Below are 12905 nucleotides of genomic sequence, written 5' to 3'. Positions count from 1 at the left end.
ATATATCCAATTATTTATCTGGTAAGTCCAATTGAGAGAGAGCGGTGATGGATTCACATATTGGTGAAGTTTGCTTTTTGTGTTTTTTGTGACAATCACATAAGGAGAGACTGTTCACTGATTTGGCATAGTTTGTAAATTTTGTTTATTATTTCAATATTGATATTCATTGTTGCATTTTTTGATTTTTTCGGCACCTTATCTCAGCAGTTTTATAGTATGTTGCATATAGTTTGTATTATGCACCAGCACTTTATAGACATTGCATATTGAATTGGTTTAACATATATATATGTTCACATGTAAATGTTGCATAATTAGTTTAAACACATACATACACATGTTATAATTTGTAATATTCACTATTTTAGATTGTAAAGTTTTTAGTGTGGATTAGCGCTATTCTTATCACTTTAATTATTGGAGTAGCAGCTGTTCATTGGAGCACACATCTGTGGCGCTGTTACTACTTATTACAAAAAAAAATGGCCTTGTCACGCTATACAGGCATCTTTTGTCCCATTTGACCTTCCCTATTAGATTGTAAGCTCTCAGGAACAAAGCCCTTGTAACCCTCTTGTATTGAATTATATTATATTGTAAGCTCTTCTGAGCAGGGCCCTCTTAATCCTCTTGTATTTCATTGTATTGTACCTGTATTGTCTCCCTCCGCTGTGTAAACTGTTGGCGCTATATAAATTCTGTAAAATAATAATATTGTAACTTTACTGTCTCCCTTTATAATGAAAAGCGCTGCGCAAACCGTTGGCACTATACAACTCCTGTATAATAATAACATTTGAAAATAATTTGAGATAAAATAAATGTATGTATTCAAGCTGGATTTATTTCATTGCCATTTAGGCCCCGTTCAGACCTATGCGAATTAGGTGCGGATTACACCGCATCCAATTCGCAGGACATTTTAAAATGCATTCATTTGAATGCATCTGGTTCACATATGTGCATTGCATTCGCACTGTGCATTGCCCAAAAAATGTGTGCATTTTCTGGGCATTGCGGTGTGAATTACAAGCACATTATCTTCTATGGGAACGCATCTGATTCGCAGATGCATTCCGTTCTGAACACAAATTCTCTCCTTCTCCTCACTACACCTACCCCCTCTCCCTGCTCACTGATCCACAGCTACAACAGAGAGGAACCGCTGAACAGCTGTTTTTTCTCTTCGCAGAGAAAACAGAGCTTGCACCGCACATGTGTGAACCCAGCCTAAAGCAAATAATGTGCATTAGTATTATTACCTGTGTGATATGTAAAGAATGAAAATGCAGCTACTACACAGACACCATATTACTTGCTCTTATAGTCACAGTTCCCTTTTGTCGCAATGATCCACCAGTGAAGTCCCAGGAAAAATGCACTATATCTAGGCACGGGGCACACACTCCTACCTCCCACAATTCATTGCTTGCTGCCAGAACAGCAAACAGCAAGGCCCAAGCAATGTCATATGGAAAGCAAGGGGTGTCGTTAGATCAGGGGTAGGCAACCTTTTAAACACAGTGTGCCGAAAAATGTTTTCAAAGAAATTGAGCGTGCCGATTTTATAACCAAAAAATGTCAACTTCACACTCTCAATCATGAAAAGGATTTTTTTATAAAGTAAATGCTGTAAACTACTTGAGTAGTCAGAAATTAACATCCTGAACTCTCACGCCTCAGATGAGCCCCAATTCCTACAACTCCACACCTCAGATCAGCCCCAATTCATGCACCTTCACACCTCAGATCAGCCCCAATTCACCTGCTCATCTGTCCCACCACTGTAACCCCCTGCACATCTGCCCTACCACTGTACTACCCTGCACATCTGCGCTACCACTGTAACCCCCTGGTCATCTGCCCCACCAATGTACCCCCTTTCTTATCTGCCCCACCACTGTAACCCCCTGCACATCTCCCCCACCACTGTACTACCCTGCACATCTGCTCCACCACTGTACCCCCCCCTGCTCATCTGTCCCACCACTGTAACCCCCTGCTCATCTGCCCCACCAATGTTCCCCCTTTCTCATCTGCCCCACTACTGTACCTACCTGCACATCTGCTCCACCGCGTACCCCCATGCTCTTCTGTCTCACCGCTCTGTCTATCTGCTCACTTGCCCCACTACTGTAACCCCCTTTCTCATCTGCCCCACCACTGTACCTCCTGCACATCTGTCCCACCTCTGTTCCCCCTGCTCTTCTGCCCCACCACTGTAACCCTCTGCTCATGTGTTCCACCGATGTACCTCCTTTCTTCTCTGCACCCCTCTGCACATCTATCCCACTTCTGTACCCCCCTACTCATCTGTCCCACCAATGTACCTCCTTTCTCCTCTTCCCCGCCACTGTACCCCCCTGTACATCTGCCCCACCTCTGTACCCCCTGCTCTTCTGCCCAACCATTGTAACCCCCTGCGCATCTCCCCCACCACTGTACTACCCTGCACATCTGCCCCACCACTGTACCTCCCCTGCTCATCTGTCCCACCACTGTAACCCCCTGCTCATCTGCCCCATCAATGTTCCCCCTTTCTCATCTGCCCCACTACTGTACCTACCTGCACATCTGCTCCACCGCGTACCCCCATGCTCTTCTGTCTCACCGCTCTGTCTTTCTGCTCACTTGCCCCACTACTGTAACCCCCTTTCTCCTCTTCCCCGCCACTATACCCCCCTGTACATCTGCCCCACCTCTGTACCCCCTGCTCTTCTGCCCAACCATTGTAACCCCCTGCTCATCTGTCCCACCAATGCACTTCCTTTCACATCTACCCCACTGCTGTACCCCTTTGCTCATCTGTCCCACTGCTGAACCCCCTTCTCAACTTCCCCAACAGTGACCCCCCCTGCTCATATTTCCCACCACTGTAACCCCCTGCTCATCTGCCCCATCACTATACCCCCCTGCTTTTCTGTCCCACCGCTGAACCCCCTTCTCATACCTCCCACCACTGTACCTCCTGCACATCTGCCCCACCACTGCAACCTTCCTGCTCATCTGCCCGATCAATGTACCCCTTTTTCAATCTGCCCCACCACTGTAACCCCCTTTCTCATCTGCCCCACCACTGTACCTCCTGCACATCTGTCCCACCTCTGTTCCCCCTGCTCTTCTGCCCCACCACTGTAACCCTCTGCTCATGTGCTCCACCGATGTACCTCCTTTCTTCTCTGCACCCCTCTGCACATCTGCCCCACTTCTGTACCCCCCTACTCATCTGCATCCAGCCCACATGCTTGTATGTGATATATGTGACGTATGTGATGTCACATACAAGCATCTGGATTGGATGCGCAATGATGAGCTCAGGTCAGGGGCATTTTCTGAAAGCAGTGGGCCTGTATGCAGGATCATAAGTTGGGCCCCCGCAGCTGAGAAAAAGTGTGGCGCGAAGCACCGCAGCAAAAGTTGGGTCTGATTTTCATTGTGTTTTATACTGGCTTTGGCTTATAGGGATACAGAGAGCAGGGGTTCAGTAGCAAGTGACGCAAAGGTTCAGGAATAACTTCAACAACATTCCCAGAAGCTCAACAGTAATTCCACAAACTGTCACCTGATTGTAGTTTTCTCAATCACAGTGATATACCTTATTTCTGAGACTGGTAGTGGCAACCAATCGAGTCATCTTCCTCCAGATAGTGGGCGGGGCTAGCGGGACTGTGATTGGCTTTAGCAGTGGCCAATGACAGTCCTCCTCCTCCTGGAAACAGGGACCCCCCCCCAGCAGAACTCCACCCAATCTCTTCCCCATCACAAGAGCTGACGATCGCAGCTACAGCAAAGTTAGAGAACCAAACAATGTTTCCCATCTTTTACAATGTGTAGGGGAACAGAGCCTCCCCTTCAGTGCAGGTGCGGTGTGGGGAATTCTGAGATTGGAATGCATTATTGTCTCACTTACACTTCCCTGAGCTGCTCTGCTGATGGGGAGGAAGTCGAGTGCCGGCAAAAGAGGCTTCACGTACCGCTGGCGGCACCAGTGCCGGGGGTTGCCTACCCCTGCCTTGGATCATCAAAGTCAGCATCTGTGTAGGAATTTCTATGGGCTGTGGAACTTTTGGTTTCTGCCATGCAGGGACAATGTTAATTTGAATTCTGCATATATATGTTCACTTTAAAATGCACAAGACTACTTGTCTTAGATGATAGAAAAAAATTATAGTTTTACATCTTTAGTGGTGTACACACTTATTAGCAAATATTAGAGAAAATTATGGTTTTCAGATTACATTAGGCTTCATTAACAAGGCTTTACATAAGGATAGGAAGCATTTTCAGTCATGTGACTTATTTTTAATAATCACTGGACTCAATAACTTTTTTTTTAAACCGCGAATCCACATCTTATGTAAACTGAGCCTATTGCCTGCTAAAGCAATGGCGCCACCTTCTGGTTTTGTTCAGTAATATGCACTGGGAAAACATGAACTTGTAATTATTCCCCAGAAGTTTCAGATTTAACAACTGGAGCCATTAAAAAATTACCTTCAAGGCTCTGCCCATTCTGATTACATCAGGAACAAACCCCTTATTTGGATTCATGCTTCCCAAAAAGTGAAAATAATAGTGTTTCCATAGCAAAACATTTTTTTATTTTTGGGAATGATTACATATCAGTTTTTGCCTGTGCCTCTGCCTGTGTATTGTTTCTTTGATTCACTTTCTCAGTTATTTTGGTGAACACTGTCAACAGTACAAAGATGGGAATACAAAAGTTTACAAGAGGTTTTGCCATTATTTGAAGAGAAAAAAAGAGAAGCCTAAAGTGAAGGAAAAATTTACCCAACAGGACACAGACAACAAAATAAAGTCTTTAGCCACAAAAGCACAATAAGGGTCCTTTCACACTGGGGCGGGGGCGGCGTCGGCGGTAAAGCGCCGCTATTGTTATCGGCGCTTTACTGACAGTATTCAGCCGCTAGGGGGGGCAGTTTTACCCCCTGCTAGCGGCCGAGAAAGGGTTAAATACCACCGCAGAGACGCTTTGCCGGCTGTATAGCCGCGCTGTCCCATTGATTTCAATGGGCAGGAGCGGGGACGGAGCGGTGTATACACTGCTCCTTCCCCGCTCCAAAGATGCTGCTAGCAGGACTTTTTTTCCCGTTCTGCCAGCGCACCGCTCCATTGTGAAAGCCCTCGGGGCTTTCACACTGGAGAGACAGCAGCGGCTGTTTCAGGTCAGTTTGCAGGCGCAATAGCGACTGCAAACCGCCCCAGTGTGAAAGGGCCCTAACGCATGTGATAAGTGTGACTTGCTCGTGGCTCAGCTCGCCTCCCTGACATCTGGGTCCTTGGATCTCTGCTACGGTTTTTGTATTCAGCCCCCCTGAGTCAATACTTTGTAGAACCACCTTTCTCTGCAATTACAGCTGCAAGTCTTGTTGGGTATGTCTCTACCAGTTTTGAACATCTAGAGAGTGACATTTTTGCAAAATAGCTCAAGCTCTGTCAGAATGGATGGAGAGCATCTGTTAACAGCAATTTTCAAGTCAGGAAAATACATTTACGTTTTTGGTTGTAACATGACAAAATGTGGAAAATGTCAAGGGGTATGAATACTTTTTCAAGGTGCTATGTATGTGTGTGTATATATATATATATATATATATATATATATATATATATATATATATATATACCGTATTTATCGGCGTATAACACGCACTTTTTTCCCCTTAAAATCAGGGGAAAATCGCGGGTGCGTGTTATACGCCGATCCCCTGCGATCCAGAATGAAAAAATCGCTGACCGCGATTTGAAAATGGCGCCGCCGGCGCCGAAATACACAGTGCCGGTCCTCGGCTCTTCTCGGCGGCTTTCGGTTTCACTCAAGCGCCGCCCGAACCTAGCCGAGTATACTCGGCTAGTTTCGGATAGCTCCGCTCACCGTCCGAGTGGAACCGAAAGTAAACGAGAGCCGCCGAGAAGAGCCGAGGACCGGCTCTGTGTATTTCGGCGCCGGCGGCGCCATTTTCAAATTGCGGTCGGCGATTTTGAAGCTCAGAGGCTTCAGCAAGACTGCACTGGGGCAAGGCTGGACTGGGGCAAGGCTGGACTGGACACTGGGGAAGGCTGCACTGACATGGCTGCACTGACATGGCTGCACTAGCAAGGCTGCACTGACAAGGCTGCACTGACAAGGCTGCACTGACAAGGCTGCACTGACATGGCTGCACTGACAAGGCTGCACTGACATGGCTGCACTGGCAAGGCTGCACTGACATGGCTGCACTGACAAGGCTGCACTGACATGGCTGCACTGGCAAGGCTGCACTGACATGGCTGCACTGAGAAGGCTGCAATGATGGGCATTTAAATGTAAGTTTTTTTCCCTTCAACTTCCCTCCTAAAAGTTTTTTTTCCTTAAAATTCCCTCCTAAATTGAGGTGCGTGTTATATGCCGATAAATACGGTATATATATACCATGGCTTTATATTTAAGCAATGAAATACAAAATCCTTTTATTATTAGGGGAAAATTTATTACCTTTTATACTGTAATAGCATTAGTATTCACTGTTTTGTGAACTGTCAGTGTGGTTTTGCGGTTTCCTGCCACAAATGGCATCTAAAAACTGATAGTGAATGCAGAGTTGTAAAAAAAAACTTGTTTTATGACTCAAACTTTATCACAGACCCTTACAACCCAGTGTTACCTCATAACATGGCCCCTTCAAGTATAGATTGGATAGTTCTGATTAAATAGGTCAAAGAAATGAAGGCAAATTGTGAGCAATGGCTATCCAGTGCCTGTCTGCAATCTACAGACTTAATGTGCATCTACCCAAAACCTTTTCTATTTGTTTTGGATAGAATGGGGAAATGTTAGATCCCCTGTTAGATTTGACTGCTGTTCGGTGACTCTGCTAGAGAGATTTCCCCAGACTTTCTAAGGACAACCTTTTATCAGACAGCAAGTGAGTGAGAAACTGCAAGATTGAAACAGAAAATAATAAAAAGATGGCAGAAGTTTCAGCATTCTCCTACTCAACTTAAAAAAAATCATTTTTGTTTCCGTCTCTGTTTCTGTTACAGAGATTTTCCCTCACTTCCTGTTCTGGGGACCACTTTTTCTACCAGAGAGAAAATGAGGGACTCTTTCCAATGGAGGCTCCAAATGCAGTAAAACATGATGGGAGTTCTAATCCTTCTACGCCAGGGTTTCTCAACTAGGGTTCCTCCAGAGGTTGCTAGGGGTTCCTTGAGCAAGGAGCAATTTCTGCCTTTCACATAAGCTCCCATTGATCTTTTTAGCTATCTGTAAGGGGGTAATTCTTCCCAATGACCACAGGTGTAAGGAGCATTCCTTCCAGTGTCCATCACACTAATGTATCATGAGATGTAGATATAGTAATTTTTAGCAGGGGTTCCCTGAGACTGGGAAGTAATTTCAAGGATTCCTCTGTGTTAAAAAGGTTGAGAATGGCTGTCGAAAACAAAAATTCAGAGCTGTCGACTACAGATACCTTTTAAATTTGATCTATCAATACCGTTTATTGTGTTGATTGTATTGCCCTTCCCCAGCCCACAAAGAATAGCTTAGAACAGCTGCATGACAATGAAGACCAGACATTGAGTAGGAATAAATGCCATTTCATATGGAAATGATGTCTTTTTGTCTTCCTGTTGTGGAAGAGTCACAGGGACATCTGCTACTAAAAGCTTGTGGCTACAGCATGAACTGGTGTTGTTTCTGATAAGTGAATGGTTCAGCTAGCAGTTACAAGCCTTTGGATTGGATATGCAGGCCTGTTATAGGTGTAAATATTCCTTCTAAGAGGTAAGTGGCTACCTCAGGAACCAGTGTCTAAACTTGGCTCTGGCTGCTTCAACCTGTTTCTGTGACTAAGTTAAATAAGTTAAATAGGACTCCAGTCTCGGCATGTAATAAACACAGAGCCCTTCTGTTCCTCTTAGTCAAAGCAGGTATTAACCTATGGTTCTAGGTGTGGTTTTCATTGTGTTTAAAAACTGGGGAGCATGTTGCACCAATATATTAAAATGTATTGCTCAGTAACGTGATTGTAATTAAAGGGAATTTGCCTTGAAGGAAAACACCTGTCCAAGAAACATTAAGGCTCTATTGGCATTGGCAGTAATCTGACTATTAGACTGCTTATTAGATCCAGGGTGGTGATAACACTTTCAGTGACAACAAATATGTCACACTGGCATGGCCTGGAATTCAGAAAATGACAGCTTCATGTGAGGATGATGGTAATCAAGCTAGAATGTTTTCTTATGAAAAATTTATTTCAGGAAACCTGTCATGAGAGCACTATGTAGGCTGTCATTCTGACCTCTCCTTGATTGTTAGTTGCCTGGCTGTTATGCTGATGCTTTGGCTTCAGTATTTAGCGAGTAACTGATCCAGACAGAGCACAGAAATAAGGGATTCGAGACATTTCTTTGAATTGTAATCTGAATGCTTGCTTTGGGACAATGACTCAGAAATGTAGAAGCCAGGCAGCCAAAAAAAGCAGCATTTTCAGAAGGCCAGTAATGGCAGCAGCCCCCATTTTTCTCCCATGAAAGGTATAGTATAAGAATGGGCAAGTATTCAAGATTACATTCAGGCTTCATTTGTGATAATTATATCCCGTTGTGTATGGTGCTCTGGAAAATCTTTTATAAGTCATGTTTGAATCTTCCATTTTCTATGCTTGTTCTTAGCAAAAGTATGTGAGGAGTCTAAAGTCTAGGACACACGGGCTGAATGTCGGGCGACATCGGCTGGATTCAATAAAAACCACCTGACATTTGGCCCATGTTCAGCCGGCTTTGGTCAGACAAGCATGCTGGAAAACCAGCAGCCAACTGGCTCCGGATCAGCGCTCTCAGCCAATGGCAGAGAGCTCTGACCCGAGTGTTCTGGTGGGGGGGCCACCCCCCTGTCAGAACACAATAGCTCAGCAGGGGAGATCGCTGTACTAACACTAGATTGTTAGTACAGCAGCCCCCCAACCAAAGCTGTCAGTTTTTTATTGTTCAATCCCCTAGGTTGAATGAAAAAAAAAAAAAAACTAGTGTTTTGTACCCAGCTACAGTCTGTGTTAACACACAATAATCTTCTCAGGCACAGAAATATTGGCAGGTTTGATTAACACTAAGGTCCCATTCCGTCTGCATTAGCTGCAGACCGGAAGCCTCATTGAAATCAATGGGAGGCTGACAGCTCAAACAACAATTTTCGCACAATCACACATGCTCCCACACATGCGATCACCAATGAATAGTTGCTTTTCATCATGGCTACTGAAAATTTAAAATGGTATGCTGATTTGGCAGTTGGCCTGTCAGACTTAGCCATTTAGGTTAATGGGGCCGTACTGCAACCGTAAGCCAAATGCTTGGCTCATGATTACAGCACATTAGTGCCATTGTAAGCTGCCATTTGGCAAACAAGAAAAAAAAAAGAGGCTTTCATGAGGCGGCAGGATCACTAGTGATGGGCTAGTGTGAAATGGGCCTCTGTATGTATGTAGGCATAGGGCACACTCCCTGCTACACCCCCTTAAAGGAGAATTCTACAAAAAAAATGATTAGTTAAACCCAGAAGTGCCTTTTTTTACCACTACTATTCCTTTATACTGGCTTTTGAAACTTACAAATGCAGCACTTCAAAAATTGCATGAAAGGTTTAGCACTGTGGAACACTATCTGATAGATAAATAGTGCATTTTATATACAACTATATAGATCAGTCCAAAATGAGGGACAAATGAGGAGAAAAGAGTGACAGGGGGACTTTGTTCCAAATCAGGGACAGTCCCTAGAAATCAGGGACAGTTGGGAGTTGTGCATTAGTGCTAACCTCTCCGGTATTCTGTACCTTCTCGAAAGAGGTTTGTAACATGTCACCTGTATCTTTGTGTTTATGGATGACAAATGAGTGAGTTTAGTTATCTTATGCTGTGTACACAAGAGCGGAATGTCCGACAGAAAAAGTCAAATGGAAGCTTTTCATCGTCTATTCCGATCGTGTGTATGCCTCATCGGACCTTTCTTTTAGAAAATTCTGACGGACCTAGAAATGGAACATGTTCTAAATATTTCCGACAGAACCAATTCCTATGAAAACCGATCGTCTGTATGCTGTTCCGACGGACCAAAAGCGACGCATGCTCTGAAGCAAGTACGAGACGGAAGCTATTGGCTACTGGTTATTGTACTTCCTTTTTCTAGTCCCGTCGTAAGTGTTGTACGTCACCTCGTTCTGGACGGCCGGACTTTTGGCGGACTTTGGTCGGACCGTGTGTAGGCAAGACCGCTTGAATGGAATTCCTTCGGAGTTCCGTCGGAGAAACCTTTGGAGTTTATTCCGACGGCAAAACCGGTCGTGTGTACAGGGCATTACTCTTTTGGCTATGGCTATAATGTTTTCCTAATACCTTCTCCCATTCCAGACGATAATACAAGTCCCTTTTTAGGTTTGCCCTACTCTTCTAGTTCTAGGTGTGCTGACACTGAGTGAGCACACTGTCTCTACCCAACCTCATTATGCCTTGGGTGTCTAGAACATCTATTCTTGTTATTGTGGAACTAAGGTTAACCAGGTGAATGGAGTAGGAGGGGTGTGGGGGCGTTAAGATAGTTGGCTTGGGGGGGTATAAATCTAGTCATGGTTGTTCTAACTAAACTGACTGATAGTTCCTTCCATATCAGACACATACAGAAACTAGCAGTTTCAGAAGGTCAGCATTAGCAGCCCATACTTTTCCTTAGCATGGGTTTCCTTTTATATTGATCAATAAGAATCTCAGAAAGTAGCAAGTCATCCCAGTGCTCTATGTCGTTGAACAACTTGAATTCTATATATGCAATTTATAAAGAAAAATTATAACTGACCCTCATATCTTTTGGAGTTATAATAAGTTCCTTGTTTTCTTCAGAAACCATAGCACAAGTTGAATATGAGGATATCAGCATATTAATCACAAGATCATTGGATAGCACATCCAGTTTCTTCACCTCATCCCCAGTCACATTGATACTTCCCGAAATGCCATACCTAAGTGCGAAACAACATCAATCATATCATTAAAGAGAACTGCAGTTTGCTCACATAGTTTGTAATAAAAACATCTTTGCCATTCTGAAGCTTCCGTCCAACCACTTTGCATTTTTTATATATACTGTGATTCTGTACTTGCCAAATATGCTGCAGAAATCTTCCCTCCACTGAGTCTGGCTGCATCCATTTTAACTGTGGGCAGCTGAATCTTTTATCACACAGTAGATTCCAACACACTAATGTTTGAGATTATACATTTTATATATTTAATTTTTTTTGACAATTAATGCTTCATTTTTCATGGGCAATTTTGGAAATTAGAAGAACCAGTTTGGTTCCTATTTGTACCACAGGCTGTTCTTTCAGACACTTTCCTACTGTTTCTATGTACAGTTTGTAATTTTGTACAGTAGCCATATTAAATCATTATACATTTAGACCCCCTCCCTTTCACACTGAGGCTATAGCGTTAAAAATAGCGCCTGCAAAGCGCCCTGAAACAGCAGCTCCATTCACTCCAGTGTGAAAGCCCGAGGCAGGATGTCAGAAAAAGTCCTGCCAGCAGATTCTTTGGAGCGCTGAACTCACTGCTCCTAAAGCACCCCTGCCCATTGAAAACAATGGGGCAGCGCTGCTGCGGCGTTTTGCGGGCGGATTTAACCTCTTTTCGCCTGCTAGTGGGGGTTAAAACCGCCCCGCTAGCAGCCGAATAGCACCGCTAAAACGATGGTAAAGCGGCGCTAAATATAGCGCCGCTTTACCGCTGACGCCCGGGGCGGCTCAGTGTGAAAGGGGTCTTAGGCTCTGTTTCACGCCTTGCAGTGTTATATAATGCCTAAAAGTGAAAGGCCTTCGCGCTACTGTGATGTGTTCAGATAGTCTAATATAAGATCAAAGATAAAATAATATATGAAAACAACTGCCACAAAATTGTGAAAAAACCAAAGTACGTGTGTGCAATTGAGGTGCAATCGAATATAATAAACGCCGTTTGCAGCAGGATCTAATAGTGTTCACATCACACTCATAAATGGAAAATTTATCAAATAATAATCCCGCGCTACAGCGATAAAAATTAAAATAAAGTGCAAACAGTGCCAAAAAAATACAATTAATAAATGGTGTACAATTAATTAATGAACTGGTGAATTGATCCAGGGGCATTGATAAACATCAAGTTTAACATTAAGTGGAAAGGAGGACCCCCTAGTGGTGGATGTCAGAATAGCGGAACGGATTCTTTTTCACTATTTTGCTGTTGATTAAAGACATTAAGGTGAGGATTCTGTGAGCTCATTGATGGGATTTTATAACTCTCGCTTTTAAGATGTGCGGTTTGTTTAAACCTACTTCAAAGGAAAATTTTGGACATTAATTGAAAACATCTGAGTAGAAAATTATCACCATATTGACTCTTATTAAATCTAATTTATTTATCAATGCCCCTGGATCAATTCACCAGTTCATTAATTAATTAATTGTACACCATTTATTAATTGTATTTATTTGGCACTGTTTGCACTTTATTTTTATTTTTATCGCTGTAGCGCGGGATCATTATTTGATTGATTTTAGTGTTATATAATGGCCTGGGAATTCTAGCAGCAAAACACTGTGTTCCACATATTGTATAATGTGCCATGGTTTTCTATGTATTATTCCTTTTAGAATATTGCAAGGTGTTTAAACTCTGCTTTCTTTGTTTTATTCACAGAGCGTTTGTTTGTCTTTATACTAAGCCTTAAAACCATGACCTTTCCCCTAGATTACTACTGAGTGGAATTCCAGCTGTGTGCAGGCTGTCATTGGATACCTAAAGAGGAATTCAATGCAAAATGGAAGAAGTGTTCAGGCTAAAGAGTGATGTATTGCTTTGTGA

At 43.5% G+C, this 12905-nt stretch overlaps 1 protein-coding gene across 1 annotated transcript in view; it reads right to left on the bottom strand.

Moving 5' to 3' along the window:
• The window catches only part of LOC141146724 (fructose-1,6-bisphosphatase isozyme 2), a 71468-nt gene that overhangs the window by 39698 nt on the left and 18865 nt on the right, over window positions 1-12905 (bottom strand). The window contains exon 2 of the mRNA XM_073633235.1: window positions 10861-11023. Coding sequence (XP_073489336.1) covers window positions 10861-11023 — 163 coding nt within the window. The remainder of the gene's footprint in view (window positions 1-10860; window positions 11024-12905) is intronic.

Source organism: Aquarana catesbeiana, linkage group LG01, assembly GCF_042186555.1.
Source record: "Aquarana catesbeiana isolate 2022-GZ linkage group LG01, ASM4218655v1, whole genome shotgun sequence".
NCBI lineage: Eukaryota > Metazoa > Chordata > Amphibia > Anura > Ranidae > Aquarana > Aquarana catesbeiana.
Note: the sequence above shows the minus strand (reverse complement) of the source record. Positions and strands in the feature narration are given on the sequence as shown.